Genomic DNA, 19,379 nt, shown 5'->3' with positions numbered 1-19,379 from the left:
TATCGGAAAACCTTGAGGTGACAATCCCTTTCCTGGGCGTGTGCCCGAGTAGGCAGGATGTGCCAGAGCAGGCCTGGCATCAGGGCCTGGGATGGCAGCAGCTGCGGCCCATGGTTGAGCTTGGGTCTGGGTCAAGGGCGAAGGTGGGACCAAACAAGGTGGCCCTCGACCCACAGCCACAGGGAAGGGCTCAGGAAGCTTGGGCTTCCTCTTCTAGGCCCTGTTTCAGGAGGGCCAGGGCCAGGCCTGGCAGGGTTTGAGCCCCAGCCTATTGTCTCACAGACTGGAGAAACTTGGATAAGTAATTTATCTGGTCTGTTAGTTATTCAAAACCCCTGGGCAGGGGCTCTGGGGTGGCTCGGTCAGTCGAGCATCCGACTATTGATTTTGGCTCAGGTCACGATCCCAGGGTCATGGGATTGAGTCCCGCCTCAGGCTCTGTTCTCAGCACAGAGCCTGCTTAAGATTCTCTCTTTTCCTTCCCTCTGCACCCACCCCCCTAAAAACAAAACAAAAGAAAACAGAACAAAACAAAAACCTGGGCAGTGTGATCAAGTAGGGAGGACAAAGGGGTGTCTGGCCAGGGGGCTGAGGATGCTACCCTGGTCTTGGGGGGTGGCCAAGAAGTCTCAGTGAAGGTTCCTTCTGTTCCACAGCTGGGGAGGTCACGTGGCCTGTGTGCAGTGCGGCTCAGAAGACCAAGCCGCCCACTGCCCGTTCACGTGAGGCTGGGTCACTTAGTCCCCATGGGCTCCTGGAATGGAGCATGTGGCATCTGGGGCAAGACTGGACCCAGTGAGAGCTGGTAGAGGCTGGTCAGGCAGGAAATGGGGGCGTGGGGAGGCAGGCAGGAGGCCTGTTTCTGGCTTGGCCGACAGGGTGGGCAGTGGGGCCCTTTCTCAGCACCAGGGAAACTGGAAGAGGAGAAATCTGAAGGTGAGGCTGCCAGGCACAGCGAAGCCCCGCGAAACACACAAGGAAAATGGTACCTCAGGGCTGTTTTTAACTTCCATTGCATCGATGACCGTAGCGTGCTCCACGGCACACATTTCAGCACCAAACAGCTGTGGAGACTTGGGCAGGTTACCTGCCCTCTCTGGTTTTGTTTCTAAGCATGTAAAATGGGGGATGCTTATAGTGTGGACCCCACAGTATGAAAGGGCATGACCCATCTTGAGCCAGGACCAGGCCTAACACAAAATCATCCATACTCGCTGCTCCTCTGAACTCCTTCCTGCATTGCCTGCTGGTGCCCTTCCCACGTTCTAGAAGACTGTCGCATGACAGCAAGGGATGGCCACACTATATCAGGTGGGAAGGCAAGGCACAAAATGGGCTGCAGGGGGCGGGGTGGCCCCTTCTGTGAGACCATGCTACCTGAGCAAGCCTGTTCTTCCTTACAACTCACGCTTACCAGGCCCAGGCCCCTAGTCAACTGGAACAAAAGAAAAGAAACAAATTTCTCCTGCTTTAGCAAGCTTCCATGGGGAGGAGTTGGAGAGTTTAAGTTAAAAAAAAAAAAAAAAGTAAAATGTACATTCCACCAGCTAAGGAGTTATCATTTAAAACAAAAAATTTTTAAATGTTTATTTATCATTGAGAGAGTGAGAGTGCAAGTCGGGCAGGGGCAGAGAGAGAGAGAGAGAGAGAGACAGAATCTGAAGCAGGCTCAGCACCGTCAGCACAAAGCCGGATATGGGGCTCAAACCCACCAACCGTTGAGATCGTGACCTGAGCTGAAGTCGGATACTTAACGGACTGAGCCACTCAGGTGCCTCATATCCTTATCATTTTAAAAAGATTTTGTTAAATGCCGGTTTATTTTTAAGAGAGAGAAAGTGAGTGGGGGGGGGAGGGGCAGAGAGCGAGGGGAGCAGTGGATCCGAATCAGATCCATCAGCACAGAGCCCCCTCCGGGCTCGGGGGGTGCTCGATCTCACAAACCTTACCATTATTAATACCGAGGCAGGAGGGCCTCACCCACACCCGGACATTTAAGTCACGGGAGCATGCGGGAGTGCGCCAAGCAAAGCTCGGAGGCTGTGTCCACGCCTGAGCTGGACACAGAGCAAAGAGCAAAGTGTGCCTAATGTCGCAGGTGGTCGCCCGGAGGAGGCCAAAGGGCACCGATGAGCCCACAAGGCAGGGGGCCAGGGCTGAGAGGCCGAGGGGGGCGACCGAGGAAGGCCCAGGTGGAGGCACTGTCGGGAGCGGCTGGCCCTGATGCTGCGGCCCCCGGTGAGTTGTTCCATCTGTGGAGCCGCAGCGGTCGTCCCCGGAGGCGCAGTGGCAGCGACCGCGGGTGTAGCGGGACCAGAGAGGGGGAGGGGCAGAGTGGCGGGGGCGGGGCCAGGACGGCCCGAGCCAGCAGGTGGCTGAGGCCTTGGGAACAGACTGCCCGCCCGCGCCCCACCCCCCCGCGCCGCTCGCGCGGCCTGAGAGGTCTGAGAAAGCGCGCAGCTGCAGGTGGAGGCGGGGAGGGCGAGCCCGCACCTGCGCCCACTCCTGCCGGGGGCGGGGCCCGGGCCCTCCACCCCGCCCCGCCGCGACCCCAGACCCACCCGAGGGACCCCTTTGCCTGCGCCCTTCCCTTCTTACGACGCCAAGGCTCCTCCGCGCCTGCGCGCAGAGCGCCTCCTCACGGGCGCAGCTCGGCCTCGGCTACGGCCGGCCCCTGCCCAGCAGCCTCTCGTCGGCGTCCCGGGACAAGCCGACGGGTGTCTGCGCCCAGAAGTTGTTCAGCCAATCAAGTTTACGGTAACGAATATTTTCCTGGCTTGCATTTTTCGTTAATATTTCTAACTTTCCAGCCAGGGGTCTGGAACCCTGCTTCCTAAGCCCCTGGAGTGCACCCGTCCGCGCTCGTGCACACTCCCAGGGAGAAGGTACGGCTTTGCTTGCGGGTTGTCTGCCATCTGAGAAAGTCGTAACTCTGCGCTTGTTACCTCGTTGCAAGCAGGCAGCGTCTAGTGTGTTTAGCGGGCAGTGCTGAAGCAAGCCCGGGGAAAGGTGTAACTCACTGAAATGTGTTCAGGAGACGACCCGATCCATGTGCGCCCTGGGAGCAAACATGACGGGGACAGCTCTTTCCCAGGCAGCCTGTGTTGAGGGGAAGAGCTTTGCTGGGGACCCTGAGCCAGTCTCTGCCCAGCTGCCTCCTGGGATTTGGCCTCGGGTGGGGGTTGTGCCAGGGATCCCGGTCCTGTCGGCGTGGACGGGGTGGGGGGAGGTGAGCATTACGCAAGCGTCCTCCCATGGTTGCCAACTCTAACACTAGGGCATTGCTCGAGGCCAGAACTCAGATGTCAGTTTCCTTAGGTGAACTTCCTTCTTGAAGTCCTGCCTCGTAAGGAGTCAAATCCGAACTCTCTTTTTTATTAAAAATAAGATACACTGAAGTATAATTTACATATGATGAAATGCACAGATCTTAAGTAAACAGCAGTATGAATTTATATATATACATACATGCAGGTGCACACCATAGTGTAACAGACACCACAACCAAGATGTAAATTAATGCCGTCACCCCAGAAAGTTCCCTCACGCCTCTTTCCAACTACCCCTCTCCTGAGGCAACCAGCAACCACTGTAACTATTTCTTTCCCCGTAGATTAGTTTTGCCTGTTGTAGAAATTTACATAAGTGGAACCTCCTGTCTTTGCATCTGGATTCTTTCACTCAGGCAAATGGTTTTATGATTCACTTGTGTTCTTGCCTCTGTTAGTAGTTGGTTCCCTCACCCCACAATGCATGCGTCATTCTCCCACCTGGAAGTTTGGGCTGTTGCCTCTTCCCCATCCCAGCCCTCTTTTTCGCTCCTTGTACTGAGGTGACTCTCAGCCCTACACACAGGCATGTGAAAAATGTAAGGTTTTAAGTTTTTCTATTAGAGGACATTGTTTCTTTTCTTTTTAAAAACTTGTTTTAATGTTTATTTTTGAGAGAGAGAGAGACAGAGATAGAGACAGAGACAGAGTGCAGCTAGGGGAGGGGCAGAGAGAGGGAGACACAGAACCCAAAGCAGGCGGAGCTGTCCACACAGAGCCCGACGCGGGGCTTGAACCCATGACCTGTGAGATCATGACCCAAGCCGGAGTCAGATGCTTAACCGACTGAGCCACCAAGGTGCCCCTGTTTCTATTTTTTTTTGAATGTTTATTTATTTTTGAGAGAGTGCGAGTGGGGGAGGGGCAGAGAGAGAAGGAGACAGGATCCAAAGCGGCCCTCTTTGCTGTCAGCACAGAGCCGGATGCGAGGCTCAAACCCACGGTCCGTGAGCTCGTGCCCTGAGCTGAAGTCAGACACTGCTTGCCCTGAGCCACCCAGGTGCCCCGCGTCATTTCTGTTTTGATCATTTATTTTGTCGGGAGCCTGAAACCAAATCTCAGCCCATGGAGCGTAACTACTGTCATCCTTGGCTGGCAGTGAACCCAGATGTACAGAGGGGAGTTGGTTCTCCTCAGGTGTCCACACTGCTGGTTGCCGAGGAACCTGCATCTCGTGGCTGCAGCTGGCCTTTTCTCTGCCCTATCCCGAGGCCTCCCCAGGGCTAGGCTTCTTTCTCAGCCACTGCCGCACTCTTGCGGGACCCTGGGAGACTTCTGGCTGCTTCCTCTGCTGTGCTAGGCTCGGGGCGCTCTGCAGGGTCCAGCCTCCCGGTCTTCACAGGCGGCCCTCCCTGCTCTCGGACTCCACAGCAAGATGGGATTGGAGGTGCATGTCTAAGGTTGGTCAGAGGCAGTAAGACAAAGGCCCTGCCTTAAACTCCCTTGTTTTCCTATCATTTTCCCCCAGCCATGGCAGAGTGGGGAACAGAAGATGGCTGCGGGCAGGATCTCAAGCCTGTTGTCAGAGATGCACCCTGAACACTCCTTTCTCCTCTAGCTCAGGACATCTTAAGTTAATATTTGGAGGTGGGGGGAACTGTCACATATTTCAAACTGCCGGGCACGTGCTGGCATTGTGTTGAGCTGTGAAATATAGACACCTGAAAAACTATAGCTTAAGCGAAGTAGACATTTATTTTCTCATTTAACAAGAATTCTCAAGGGAGAAGGTCCGAGGCTGATGTGGCAACTCAAAGCCCGAGGCATCTTCCTTGTGGCTCCAATATGGCTGCTGAACCTCCAAGCATCACGTCTGCATTCAGGCAGGAAAAGAAGAGGGAGCGAAAAGGGCAAAAAAAAACAATGCCAACAGAATCTGTTCCATTTTAAAAAGTCTTCCCAGTAGCCCCATCCAGTGGCGTCTCCTTACAAGTCATTAGCAGAGCTGTCTCTCCAGGCCACCTCTAGCTGCAAGGGGGTCAGGAAAGGAAGCATTTTAGCTGAGCCTTCTCTATCTCCAATAAAATCTGAAAGAATGGGGGACTAGGTTTTGCTAGGCTACCATCACTGACTGCCAACCAGGGAAAGTATTTCCTCTGAGATCAGAAAAATGGAAACTAATTCTTTCATCTTTTTTTCTTTTTTTTAAATGTTTATTTTTGAGAGACACAGAATGTGAGCTAGGAGGGGCAGAGAGAGAGTGAGAGAGCGAATTAACGCAGACTCCGAACTGCCAGCACAGAGCCCGATGTGGGGCTCGAACTCACGAACTGTGAGATCATGACCTGAGCCGAAGTCAGATACTTAACCGAGCCACCCAGGCTCCCCCTGTCTTTCTTTCTTTTTTTTTTTTTAATGGCACATCTTATGCCTTGATTCCTGCAGGACTTAGGCATTTGAAATAGAACAGCGTGGCATCCCACAATTCAAAAGTTGTGGCTTTTTGTGCAAGATTCTCAGTCACCAGCAAAACAAAACACTGTGGATTAAGGGGAGAACGAGTTTCTTAAGAGGCTCACAGTGTTGTCAGGATGGTGAGCTGGAAAACCAGACGAGGGGCTCAGCGGCCAGGTGCAAACTCCACACTGGGCTCAGAACCCACGAGGCCGGCAACCCCCCGAACGTAGCCAGGGAGCCTGATGCTGGGGGCCTGCACGGAATGGCACTCACCCACTTTTTTGGCTCACCCAACATATGTTTGTCTAATTGAACATATTTGATCAGTTTTTTAAATTTATTTATTTATTTTGAGAGAGTGTGAGCGTGGGTGGGGAGGGGCAGAGAGAGAGGGCAAGAATCCCAAGCAGGCTCTGTGATGTCAGTGCCGAGCCCAACACAGGGCTCGAACCCAGGAACTGTGAGATCGTGACCTGAGCTGAATTCAAGAGTCAGACGCTTAACCGACTGAGCCACCCAGGCACCCCAACCTACTTGTTTCTAAGACAAATGATTTTCACATTTTTGTTTTTTTGAGATTCAGAGTTGTCTTACAGTTGATGTCCACTTTAAGTTGCTGGCGAGGTGGCCCTGGTGCCTGTACAGACCTGGTTGTTATTCCTAATGGCATCTCCGGGCAGGGTCAGCCTGTCTCGGGCTCCAAACCACAGCCCGGCTGAGGACCGTTTGAGGCAGAGGAGCCTGGTCAGCGTCTGAGCATCCTCGTGGCCCCTTCCGGTAAGGTCAAGGGAGCGGCCATACCCAGTGGACGCTGGCCTTTTGGAAACACCTCGCAGGCACCATTGCACGAGTCTCTCCTAAGCAGTGCCGCCCCACGGATACCCAGGACGGCCAGATGGCACGGGCCACACGAGCAGAGGTGCCTCCCACCTGGAGAGGCCTTAGAGGGACCAGCTTCTCGGGGTGACTGAGTGTGAGGAATACCTTCATTTACCTTCCTTACGTTTGGTCCTTTCTGTGTGCCCAGGAATAATAGGTGATAAAAAGCCTATGTTTAATATGTAACAAGGCCTCTTCCCATAAAGCAAAACTAAAAATCCTAAGTGAAAAGAAAGCATTATTTCGTAGCTCAACTGGCAACGTTTCCTCAAAGAAAAGGCATGTCCAGGGGGCCGCCTGGGCGGCTCAGTCGGTTGAGTGTCTGACTCTTGATTTTGGCTCAGGTCGTGATCCCGGGGTTGTGGGATCAAGCCCCGTGTCAGGTTCTGCACTGAGCGTGGAGTCTGCTCAAGAGTCCCTCTCTCTCCCTCCCTCCCTCCGCCCCCTCCCCCGCTCGTGTTCTCTCTCTCTCTTTCTCTGTCTCTCTCTCCCTCAAAAAAAAGTCACGTTCAGCTGATAATACAAGCAGTTTTGGGCCACCTGACCGTATCTACCCGGAACCCCCGGCCCCAGAGGAAACAAATAGCCGGATCAACCGGGCAACTCGTGGAACCTTTAACAGACCACTTGTGAAGGTGTGGGCGCGGCCTCAGGAAACCAGGAGAAGGGGAGCTCCCAGCTGACAACGGTGGGGGGACGCGCCGCGGGGCTGGAAGTGCAGGAGACCTTACCTGGACCCTGGAGGGGATCGTGCGGGGGGGGGGGGGGGGGCGCCGCCAACAGGAGCCTGGCCTTTGTGGAAGTCCAGGAGGACCACGGGAACGACAACAAGCCGAGGCTCTTCGTTCGGAGCTCGCCACGCACAGCACGGAGCCGGGGAGAGACTCGCAGGCAGGCAGGCGAGAGGGAAACCTCTGTTCCGGACGAAGGCAGGCTTCAGGGGTACCCTGATCGCAGGCCCTTGGCGCGGGGAAGCCTGGGGGGTGCCGCCTGGAAGCGGGGCATCCCACGTGAACGGTTAGCGTGCACACTTGCTTCTCTGGCTGGTCCTACCTTGGAAGTGGGGCAAAGGTTAGGGAAGCCGTCCAAGACTCAAGGCCTGGCCTTTGGGGCCCGGTGTTCCTGGCTCGCTGGGCTGGCGGCTGCAGACGGCAGGTCGGAGTTGTTCTTCCGTCTTCTGTACGGCCTGGCTCTTGTCCGTTTGTTCAGTCTCTCACCTTCCATATGGAGTTTAAGGGTGAAAGGTGTGAGTACAGGGAAATGTGAAGGATCTAGTCTCGTAGGGGTGATACGGATTGGTGGGGTAGGTTCTGAGGACAACTGGCATTGTCTCAGAAGGTGACGGCCCCAGGATGTCCCAGAGAGCTTTTATGCAGAGAGAGATTGGTTCTCTCAGACAGGGGATGGGAACACCTGTGCTGGCTGGGGGGGAGGGGGAGGGTCACAGAGATTTGGGCGTTCAGAGTTCTCTATAGCCTTGCTTTGCCCGAAGCACCCCATCTCATGTTTTCAGGGGCCCCACCCCTTCCCCACTAGTTCCTAACCTGACAGGGTTGAGTGTGTGTCAGGTTCTGCAACTTTCCAAGCCCCAGGTCAGGCTCCAGGCTCGTCCTTGGCCACACGGTATGAACCACATACTATATAACTCACCTATTTAAAGTGGACAAATCAGTGGTTTTGGGTATATTACATTAAATTTTGAAAATTGTGTGGGGTGCCTGGGTGGCGCAGTCGGTTAAGCGTCCGACTTCAGCCAGGTCACGATCTCGCGGTCCGTGGGTTCGAGCCCCGCGTCAGGCTCTGGGCTGATGGCTCAGAGCCTGGAGCCTGTTTCCGATTCTGTGTCTCCCTCTCTCTCTGCCCCTCCCCCGTTCACGCTCTGTCTCTCTCTGTCCCAAAAAAATAAATAAACGTTGAAAAAAAAAATTTAAAAAAAAAAAGAAAAAAGAAAATTGTGGTAAAACATGTATAACATAAAATTTGCCATTTTAACCATCAAAAAAAAATTTTTTTTAATGTTTATTATTTGGAGAGAGAGAGAGTGTGAGCTTGTGCGCACAGACAGGGGAAGGGCAAAGGGACAGGGAGAGACAGAATCCCAAGCAGGCTTCTGGCTGTCAGTGCAGAGCCTGACACAGGGCTTGATTTCATGAACCATGAGATCATGACCTGAATTGAAGTCAAGAGTTGGATGCTTACCTGACTGAGCCACCCAGGCATACTGTTGTTTTAACCATTTTTAAGAGTACAATTCAGTAGCATGGATTACATTCACGAGGTTGTACAACCGGGCCCACTGTTTCCAAAACTTTTTCATCACCTCTACTAGAAACTCTGTGTCCATTGAGCAATACTTCCAATTTTCCTGCCCCCTCTGGCCCTTGCAGCCTCTACTTCAATTTCTGTCTCTATGCATCTGCCTATTGTGGATGTTTCATGGAAATGGAATCGCACAGTCGGTAGTTTACGGTGAGTCTGTCTTCGAGCGTAAAGTTTTCAGGGTTGATCCCTGTTGTAGGATGTGTCACTGCTCTGCTCTTTTTCAGGGCTGAATAGTATTCCACCGCATGGATGCTCCACATGCTGTCTCTCCATTCGTCCACTGATGGACATTTGGGTTGTGTCCACCTTTTGGCTATTGGGAGTAGTGCTGCCATGAACACTGTTGCACCAATATCTGCTTGACTCCCTGCTTTCATTTTTGAGGATCATATACATAGGAGTGGAATTGCTGGGTCCTATACTAATTCTATTTTTAGCTTTCTCAGGAACCGTCATGCTGTTTTCCACAGAGACGACAGCGTTTTACGTTCCCTCCAGCAATGTATGAGGGTTCCGCTCTCTCCACATCCTTGCCAAAATTTGTTATTGCCTATTTAAAAAATTATGGCCGTGGGGCACCTGGGTGGCTCAGTCGGTTGGGTGTCTGGCTGTTGATTTCAGCTCAGATCGTGGTCTCCCCGTTTCTGGGATTGAACCCCACAGCAGCCTCTGCTCGGACAGCGCAGAGCCTGCTTGGGATTCTTTCTCTTCCTCTCTCTCTGTACCCCCCCCCTCAAAATAAATAAATAAACTTAAAAAAATTTTTTTAATCTTAAAAATAAAATAATTTTAAATTATAAACAAAAATTTTTCAATTATAGCTATAGCTATCATGAAGTGGTATCGTGTGTGTGTGTGTGTGTGTGTGTGTGTGTTTTAAAGTTTATTTATTTATTTTGAGAGAGAGAAAGAGCACACGAGTGGGAAATGGGCAGAGAGAGAGGGAGAGAGAGAATCCTAAGGAGGCCCTGATCGGCACAGATCCCCATGTGGGGCCTGAACCCACAAACTGCGAGATCATGACCTGAGCCAAAACCAAGAGTCGGTGCTTAACAAACTGAGCCACTCAGGTGCCCCTGTGTGTATGTGTTTTTAAAATGTTTCAAATTGTGGTAAAATACATACCACACAACATTGACCATCTTGACCATGTTCAAGTGAACGGCTCAGTGGTATTAGGAGCGTCTACATTTTGTGCAGCCGTCATCACCACCGTGTCCAGAACTCTTCATCTTGCCACACTGAAACTCCGTACCCATTAAGCTGTCACCGTGTCCCTCCGCCAGCCCCCAGGCAACCACCAGTCTACTTCCTGTGCAATCATCTCCTGTAAACAGATCGTGCAGATCTTTGCCTTTTTGTGGCTGGCTTACTCACTCTGCACAATGTCCTCTAGGTTCCCCCTTGTGGTAACCTGGGTCAGAATCTCCTTCCTTTTTAAGGCTGCATAATACTCCATCCCATGTGTGGACCACGATTCGTTTGAGATACGTGGGTTGCTTCCGTGTCCTAGACCGTAAATGATGTTGCTACAGACACGGGTCTGCAGATTTGTCTGTGGGGACCTGTTTTCACTTTTTCCGGGTATACTCGCGGAAGTGGAATGGTGAGATCATAGGTTGAATCTGTCTTTAATGCACGCTTCCAGTGGGCGAGGGATCTCATTTCTTCACATCCTAATTCTTGTTATTTGCTGTTTTCTGGTTTTCGCTTCTATTTGCCATCCTAATGGGTATGAACTATATCTCACTGTGGTTTCTTTTTTTTTTTTTAATTTTTTTTTCAACGTTTATTTATTTTTGGGACAGAGAGAGACAGAGCATGAACGGGGAGGGGCAGAGAGAGAGGGAGACACAGAATTGGAAACAGGCTCCAGGCTCCGAGCCATCAGCCCAGAGCCTGACGTGGGGCTCGATCCCCCGGACCGCGAGATCGTGACCTGGCTGAGGTCGGACGCTTAACCGACTGTGCCACCCAGGCGCCCCTCACTGTGGTTTCAATGTGCATTTCTCTAATGACTGATCACCCTCTCGTGCGCTCCTGGACCACTGGTGCGACTCCCCAGTGTTTATGATCAGCACTGAACCTGCGGGAACTCGGGGCCACAGCCATTTACCCTCCGCTGCCTTATTCCCGCCTGCACTCCAGCCTTTGCCACCCCCAGTGTTAATTTGAGTATCGTGATGCCACCGCATGCCATGGGCCACCCGGGCCTCATCGTCCCTGACATAGAGGTTCTCCGTGGACTTCTCCAGTATGTGGGCAGCCCTTTCCCAGAATCCCGTGTTCAGTGGTCCTGGGGGCACAGCCTGTATATCAGCCTGAACAGGTGGCACACTCAAAACTGGGCTGATTGAGGTGAGTTTAAATAAAGGGAACTTTACAAAGGGTGGGCAGGGCTTAGGGAAAACAAAAACGGTGAGTGAGGAGGGGCGCCTGAGTGGCTCAGTTGGTTGAACGTCTGACTTTGGCTCAGGTCATGATCTCACGGTTTGTGAGTTCAAGTCCCACATGGGGTATCATTGCAGAGCCTGCTTTGGATCCTCTGTCCCCCTTTCTCTCTGCCCCATTCCTGCTCATTCGCTCTCTCTCAAAAATGAATAAACATTAAAAAAAAAAGGTCCTAACTGCCAGTTCCCTCCTCTGCCCTCGTGGACAAGCCCCTCCTCTTACAAAAAGAAAGGAAAAAGGCGAGTGGGGTGCACAGGGCCCTGGCGACAATAGGGACGTCCCCAGAACTGACAGGACAAGGGGAGAGCAGTTCTGGAACCCAGAACGGGGGCCTGAGCAGAGAGGGCCTCCTGAAAGCAACTGCAGCCGGTGGAGAGGGGAGCAGCCAGCCCTCAGAGAATAGGTAGCAGACCTCTCTCCCTCCCCCTGAGACAGGACCCTGCTCTGTCCCCGAGGGTCAGTCCGCGGGAGGCCAGCACGGTGGAGAAAGCTGGAAGGTGGGTCAGAAGGGGAAAACGAAGACACGTAGCTCCATTCTAACGGTTACTTTATATTAGTCCAGATGCTTCTTGTCATAAAACACATGACACGGTGATTAAACAACCGGGATTTACTTCTCTGTCTGAGAGCGAACCAGCAGAGATTTGGAGGTTGCAAATGCGGGTTTTGCTCAGCAGCTCAGTGATGCCGTAATCCCGAGGCAGGATCTCTGTCTGTCTTGTCAGGGCCTCGAGATGGTGGCCCCAGTGCCAAGTGCCACAGCCCCACGAGACCGCCACAGTGCAGGAAGGGCGGGACGGGGTTCCCTGGGACTCCTCTTAGCCTCTCCTGCTTACAGGAATCAGTCTCCCCCTGAGAGCTGGCGGGGGGGGGGGGCTCGGGAACCGCCTATGGGGGTGAGAAGGGGGAACGGCTGTGGGCACGCGGCCCTGGGATCACTCTTGGTAACAGGGAGATCACCCTGCCCCCAGGGAGTGCTCCCCTCATGGTCTGGTTTGTTGTCAAAGCACAAAATGCAGTGACAGATAGGCTCAAACGTGACCGGGTTGCTCTGAGCCACCCTGGCTCATCTCTCACTGGGGAAGCTCTCCCTCCCTTTCAGGTAGGCTTCTGAGGCCAGTTCCTCCTCCTTCGCTCAGATGGGTCGGGAGTTCACTTCCACAACAGACCTAGAGAGCCAGAGACTCTCTGGAAAAGTCCCTGAGGCAAGGAAAATACAATTGGCGTGGAGACCTGCTTGGAATGAGGGAAGGAAAAAACAAACCCAGCACGTGTTAATGTTTCAATAAGCGACCCTGACCTGAAACTTAGATATGGATTCCTTACCCTCAAGGCCATGGCTGACACTCAGCTGGGACCCCCGGGAGGACCACACAGCCTGCTGAGGTATCAGCCTCAGACCCAGTTAGTGGGGACGCCCTCTACGTCCCCAGAAGTACGGCTGTCTCAGCCCTTCCCCAGAGACGGGGTTCCTCTAGGAGCCCCGCGCCACCTGCGGCCACCATCCCCACTGGTCAGAGCCCTCGCTTGCCCCTCGGGGAAGCACTTTGAACCTACCCGGTGGTGACTCCACATAGCTCTTCTGTAGAACTAAAAGTACAGATCAAGACAAAACCTCCAGGCCCGCGGAGTTCCAATCAGAAGCAGTGACCCTGTGCTGCTCACTCTGCTCAGTCTGGCCAGCTTCTCCCAGGCCCCGGGAGGAGACTGCTCTGGCCGCCCACCTTCCTCTACAAACCGCCTTACGGGGGAGGCCCAGGGAGCCTTCCAGAACGGCAGCACTGTCCCTTCCCTGCCTGGACTATAGGACTCACGACATCATATGCCTGTCCCTTTAGTGTCTGTCTCTGTCACTAGGCTTTTGGCCCCACGAGGGCAGGGTGCTATGTGCGTGTGAGCGCCCAGCGTCTAGACCAGGGTCTGCCGAGAGGTCACTCGGCCTCTACTTACAGCAAATGCATCACCGTCCTGTTATGTACACCCTCCTTTTCTCATTGTTCTGGGACCATCAACATTGTTTCTTTTCTGTTCCCTCGTGTGTCATTTAATGGTGTGGAATCAAAGCCCCACTTAAAAAAGATTTTTTTTTTTAAATGTTTATTCTTGAGAGACAGAAACAGAGCACGAGAGGGAGAAGGGCAGAGGAAGAGAGGGAGACACAGAATCCGAAGCAGGCTCTGGGCTCTGAGCTGTCAGCACAGAGCCCGATGCGGGGCTTGAACCGATGAACCATGAAACCATGACCTGAGCCAAAGTTGGTTGCTCAACCAACCGAGCCACCCAGGCGCACCTCAGCCCCATTTTCTAGGACACGAAGCTATTTACAGTTCCTTAAATTGTGAGTTACCACAGAAAGAGATTCAGTTGAGCCCTGGGTGTTTGCCAGCCTTGCATCGCTAGTGGCCTACAGGGGCCACTCACCCCCCCCCCCACCCTCCCTCCCCCGCACTCAGAAGCTGCTTGGCTGGGCTGGTTTGAAGGTGACCCTCTGGAAAAGCCAGGACATTTATAGAATACTTGTGGATGATACTGGGTGAAAGTACTCTTTGCTGGGAACCTGCAGCCTGTGTTCGCCATGCTGGAGGCCTCCCAGTGAGCACAGCTGGGGTTCCTGGACCCCGTGGTGGGATTGCCTGTAATTAGGAGCTGGGGTCCCTCCCTGTTGCACTGGCAGCGGCTGGGCCTCCGCCTCTGGGCCTGGCAAAGGCTGCACGGAGCTGGGCTCTGCGGGGCCCAAGCTCCTGGCCCGGGTGCTGGCATTGCCGACAGAGCCTTTAGGATGCCAGGCACTGCCGAGTCTTAGGGGGGACGTTGCATCAGGACAGCTGCCCTTTTCCCAGGGGCTGGGGCATCTCGGGCCGAGAGCGAGGCCAGGCTGTGAGAGGGGCTTGGCCCCCACTTATCGCTCAAGGTCCTTGGATAACGGTGGATAACAGAGAGGGCGGCTCTCAGGCTTCTCTGGCTGGGCAGGGCCACAGGGGTTGGGCAGGGCTTGTGGTATCCCCGGGGACTTAAAAACAGGGCCCTCAGGGCAGTCAGCCCACACCTTCCTTCCCAACTGCAGCAACATGGCCTTTCTCTGGCTTCTCTCCTGCTTCGCCCTTGTGGGGGCTGCCTTCGGTCGTGAGTGTCGGGATCCCAGGGGTGGGCCTGCTGGGCTTGCGGGGAGGCCCTGAGCTCCCAGCGGCCCCGTGGCCAGGCCCATCGAAGGAGCCTGAGAGGCTCTGTCCAGAGTGAGCCTTGGGGCCTGGCTAAGAGGGACTTTAGAGACCCCTTCCCTGCACCCTTGGCTCTCTTACCCAGACAGGCAAACTGAGGCTGCGGGGAGCACAGGGGTCCTCTTGGGGCCCTCTGAGCCCTTACACTCTGAGACAAGAGGGTACCAAAGAGTTCTTTGGCCCAGAAGTGGCTTGGGCAGGGTGCCGTGGGCACAGTGAGGGTATGGTTGCAGGAGACTCTCAGTGCCTCCTCCTAGGATTTTTATTTATTGTGCCAGGCACTTTCAAAGCCCTTCATTTTCCATTAAAAAAAGAAGAAGAAATAATAGAAAATGCAGAAAATGACATTCCAGCCATGTTTTGTAAATATGGTTTTGTAAATATTACCTTTTTGCAGACTGGCCTCAGGTACAGCTTTTTAAAACATAAAATAGATTCAGCTAGAGTTACCTTCTCCCTCCTCCCCTAGAGGAAGATGAACCCAATTCCGAACTTGCTGTGTGGGTTTTACTAATTTACTACATATTTATAAATCCATAAACTCTGTACGAAAGCTGTATAAGCTTTCACAAACAGTATTATACTCTACGTCAATTTTAAAACATGGCTGGGGCGCCTGACTGGTGAAGTTGGTGGAGCCTCCGACTCTTGATCTCAGGGTCAAGGGTTCAAGCCCCACGATGGGCTTAGAGCTTACTTTAAAAAAAAGCGCCTTTTCCCACCCACCTGATGTTTTAGATTTATCCCCGTTGGTGCAGAGACCCATTCACTGTAATCACGGTAAAGTACTCAGCTGTGTAAATACATCCTGGTTTAGCTCTAATGTTTTTGCTGTTACAAAGAAAGTGATTAGTATGATGACATATGTTTTGGCAAGAATGATCTGCACGGAGTCACCCGGGGTCAGCAGGGCGGGCACTGACCTGTAGAGAAGCCTGCGTTGCCACAGGGAGTGGGGGAGGGAGGGCTGCCTGGTGGTCGGGCCTGCACCAGCCTGACCTTCCTTGTGCGGGTGCTGAGAAGTCCCCAGGTCCCGGCACAGCAAGTGCGTCACAGACACATTAAGTACACCTGTCTTTTCTCATCCTCTGACAGTTCGAGCCCATGTTTTGTGTTTTCCCCCCTGTATTCTTGTATGGTGCAAAGTCCTGTTTTATTAAATAATTAAGAAACTAAAACTTGACACGATGAATAGTTCCTGAAACCTCTGGAAAAGAAAAGTCAGCGTAGGCACAGAAGGGTGGAACGTACCGGTTCTTACCGGCTTCAGCAAAGCGCCAGGGTTCTGGACTCCCCGTGTACTTGGGGTTGGCTGATTTCTCTGCTCCCATCTAACAGGTGAGCTTTGACCTGGGAGGTTAGCCTCGGGTGCTCCCCAGTTTACTGAGGAAAATGAGCACTGGAGATTCAGTGATGCCCTGAGGTCTCTCACAGCATGAAGGCTGGGCCTGGGAGTCCAGCCAGGCAGTCTGATTTCTCAGCCTGTTTTCTGCTCCTTCATCAGGAAGTCCCCCGGCAGGACCTGCCCCTGGCCTCTGCATCCCTGGCAGGGTGCCTGGGGGCTGGCTTCACGCGGGGATCCCGGTTGCTAGAGGTTGAGGACTGCGGCCAGAAGTCGCCTGGAGGGTGGTGTGGGGTCCTGGTGGAAGGAAGCAGGAGTTCTGTGGACTCTGGGCCTCAGGCTTCTTCCCTCTTCTCCTACTCCCTCAGAGTGTGGGGTCCCCGCCATCGAACCCGTGCTGAATGGCCTGTCCAGGATCGTCAATGGCGAGGACGCTCTCCCGGGCTCCTGGCCCTGGCAGGTGTCCCTGCAGGTGAGGGGGTTTTCTGTGAGAGAGTGGGGGACACACTGGGGTGTTAGCCCAGCTGGGGCTAGGCTGGGAGCTTCTGGTGTCCAGCTAAGCCTGACCCTCCCCATGTCCCTCCAGGATAAAACCGGCTTCCACTTCTGCGGGGGCTCCCTCATCAGCGAGGACTGGGTGGTCACTGCTGCCCACTGTGGTGTCAGGTGAGGCCTGTGCGGGCTCAGGGCTCTGCTTCTGGCCACATGTGGGGGTGAGGAGGGAGCAGGGCCCACTCCCAGTCCTTAACCCCCATTGATTCCTCTAGGACTTCCCACGTGGTCGTGGCTGGGGAGTTTGACCAGCGCGCAAATGAGGAGAACATCCAGGTCCTGAAGATCGCCAAGGTAGGCCCGAGCCCTGCCCAGCTGGCCCAGGAGGCCCAGCTGCGGGGCTGGGGACAGCGGCAAGAAGGACAAGACCCTTGGGCTGCTTGAGAACACAGGAGCCCGAGTGGCTGGGCTCGCCTCCAAGTTCTCATTCCGGGCTCCTGTGGATCTGTTTTCCGCACGGGGGCCGCCAGGAAAAGAGCTTGGACCCTGCAGATTGCTGACTAATCCGAGGGCCTAACTTTGTCGTTTTGGCTCCGCCCCACAGGTTTTCAAGAACCCCAAGTTCAACATGCTGACCGTCCGAAACGACATCACCCTGCTGAAGCTGGCCACGCCTGCCCGCTTCTCCGAGACCGTGTCCCCTGTGTGCCTGCCCGCGGCTACGGATGAGTTCCCCCCTGGTTTGCTGTGCGCTACCACGGGCTGGGGGAAGACCAAGCACAATGGTGAGCACCACCTGGCCTTTTCATCCAGGAAACGTATCTGGGGCTGGGGCTGAGCAGCGGGGGTCTCCAGGTAGGACCCATATGGCTTTTCCTTTTTTTCTCGTCTAAATTGCTACACACTCTGAAACCTTTCCATTTATTTATTTATTTAAAACCCTCTTTTAAAAAAAAAAAAGTTTATTTTGAGAGAGACAGTGCAAGTTGGGGAGGGGCGGAGAGAGAGGGAGACACAGAATCCGAAGCAGGCAGGCTCTGAGCTGTCAGCACAGAGACCAATGCAGGGCTCGAACCCATGAAACTGGGAGATTTCATGACCTGAGCCGAAACCAAGAGTCGGACACTTAACCCACTGAGCCACCCAGGCGCCCCTAAAACCCTCGTAATGAAAACCTTCGGAACGTGAATAAAGATGAGCTTAAATACTGCACACTTGAAGACGAAGTTGCTGAAGAAACGCCCAAGTACCAGCAGGTGGCACTCTCACTACGTTGCAACGAGGTCCCCACGGTCGGGTTTCCAGCCTGGACTCCTCTCCAGACTTGAGGCGGGCGCTTGTGTCAAGCTCGCCGTGAGGTCTGGGCCGGGAGTCAGATGTCCGGGTGTGGTTCGGGGCCCTGAGAGTCCGGCGGGGTCTCCCCTCCCCCGGCTGCTCCCTCCGCTGACGATCTTCCTCCAGAGTCCCGGGTGCTCCTGCCCAGGCCCCGGCTCACCCTCTGGTCCTTGACCGGGACGGAGGCGGCCAGGAAAGGGCAGCAGGAGGACGGTGCTCCCCCATCTGCCACCCAGAGCGGCGGGTCCCCAGCAGGGGCCCCGTGAAAAGGACGTCAGCCCCCTTCCCCGGAGGGGAGGCAGTGCCCCCCGCCCACCACACGGGCTGCCAGGGCACGGCTCGCGTGAACAGCTGTGCTGGAAGCCATGTCACCACCGCCTGGTGTGGAATCGGAGAGGAAGGGGTCCCGCAGGGACTGTTAGGTCTGAGGGAAGGTGGGGAGCTCCGTTTCTGAGGTCATGGTGATGGGGAAGGACTGGGAGCAGGCAGGGGGGAGGCAGGGTCTCCTCCACCGCGGGGTGGGCCGGCTGGGTGAGGGCTCCTGACCTCCGCTCCCCCCCCGCCCCCGCCCCTGCCCCCTGTGTCCCTCCAGCCAACAAGACCCCCGACAAGCTGCAGCAGGCGGCCCTGCCCCTCCTGTCCAACGCCGACTGCAAGAAGTTCTGGGGCAGCAAGATCACGGACGTGATGATCTGCGCCGGGGCCAGCGGCGTCTCGTCCTGCATGGTAAGGCCTGGCCCCGCCCCTGCCCCCCGCCGGCTCCGCCCCCGCCCCGCCCCCGCGCGGGCCAGGGGGCTGCTCCCTTCTGCCGCGTCCGCTCCACCCCTCTGGGCGGCAGTGGCGCTGGGGGCCCCCCACGCCAGCCAGCGGGGGGAGAGTGTCAGCCACGTGCCCCAGGCCCACCAGGAGTAGGCGACAGAGCTGGGCCTGCCACGAGAGCCTCCTGCCCAGTCTCTGCCCCCACACTTGTCATTTGTCTGCACAGAACCTGCGCGGGGGCAGGTCAGGGCACACCGGGGCCCCGGCACCCCGCTTCAGGCTTGTAAACAGGTCCTTTCTCCTCCTGCAGGGCGACTCTGGCGGCCCCCTGGTCTGCCAGAAGGACGGAGCCTGGACCCTGGTGGGCATCGTGTCCTGGGGCAGCGGCACCTGCTCCACCTCCGTCCCCGCCGTGTACGCCCGCGTCACCAAGCTCATTCCTTGGGTTCAGGAAATTCTTGCCGCCAACTGAGCCTCTTTCTCCCACCGTCCCAACCCCGAGTGTTTCCAATAAAAGCATGTGACGGGAGGCACTGAGTTACCCTGTGTCTCTGTGTGGCCTGGGAGACGCGGGGCTGCAGTATCACTGTGACCCAGGGCCAGCGTTACCAGCGTCTTTCCCAGTTAATCCTGCTTTGTTAGAAAGCTCTAGCTCTATTTTCCATCCTCCCTGCTCAGGACTCCACTCGAGGTAGAACTGAGTTTCTATCTGCTGGAGCCAGCTTTACCCAAGGAGCTTTCTGGAAGGGTGCGGTCCTCCGCCAGGCTATGCAGTCCGTAGCAGTCAACCCTGTGCTCCAGGCACCTTCGCCTGCCTCTGGCCCCCTGCGCCCCCCTGCCCTTTGCCCTTCCCTG

At 54.9% G+C, this 19,379-nt stretch overlaps 1 protein-coding gene across 2 annotated transcripts; it reads left to right on the top strand.

The window, feature by feature from the left end:
• Window positions 1–14,375: 14,375 nt before the first annotated feature.
• On the top strand, window positions 14,376–19,053 carry LOC122494470 (chymotrypsinogen B). Of its 2 annotated transcripts, none has more exons than XM_043599694.1 (7): window positions 14,376–14,501; window positions 16,307–16,410; window positions 16,525–16,604; window positions 16,706–16,784; window positions 17,035–17,215; window positions 18,358–18,491; window positions 18,835–19,053. In XM_043599694.1, exons 1-7 carry the CDS (start codon window positions 14,447–14,449, stop codon window positions 18,994–18,996), a joined length of 795 nt encoding a protein of 264 aa, XP_043455629.1. In that variant the 5' UTR covers window positions 14,376–14,446; the 3' UTR covers window positions 18,997–19,053. The 2 variants fall into 2 exon arrangements, with proteins under 2 accessions (XP_043455629.1, XP_043455628.1); XM_043599693.1 differs by lacking the exon at window positions 14,376–14,501 and adding an exon at window positions 15,262–15,376.
• The last annotated feature ends 326 nt before the right edge of the window (window positions 19,054–19,379 follow it).

Source organism: Prionailurus bengalensis, chromosome E2 (genome assembly GCF_016509475.1).
Source record: "Prionailurus bengalensis isolate Pbe53 chromosome E2, Fcat_Pben_1.1_paternal_pri, whole genome shotgun sequence".
Taxonomy (NCBI): domain Eukaryota; kingdom Metazoa; phylum Chordata; class Mammalia; order Carnivora; family Felidae; genus Prionailurus; species Prionailurus bengalensis.
This window is presented reverse-complemented; position numbering and strand designations above follow the sequence as displayed.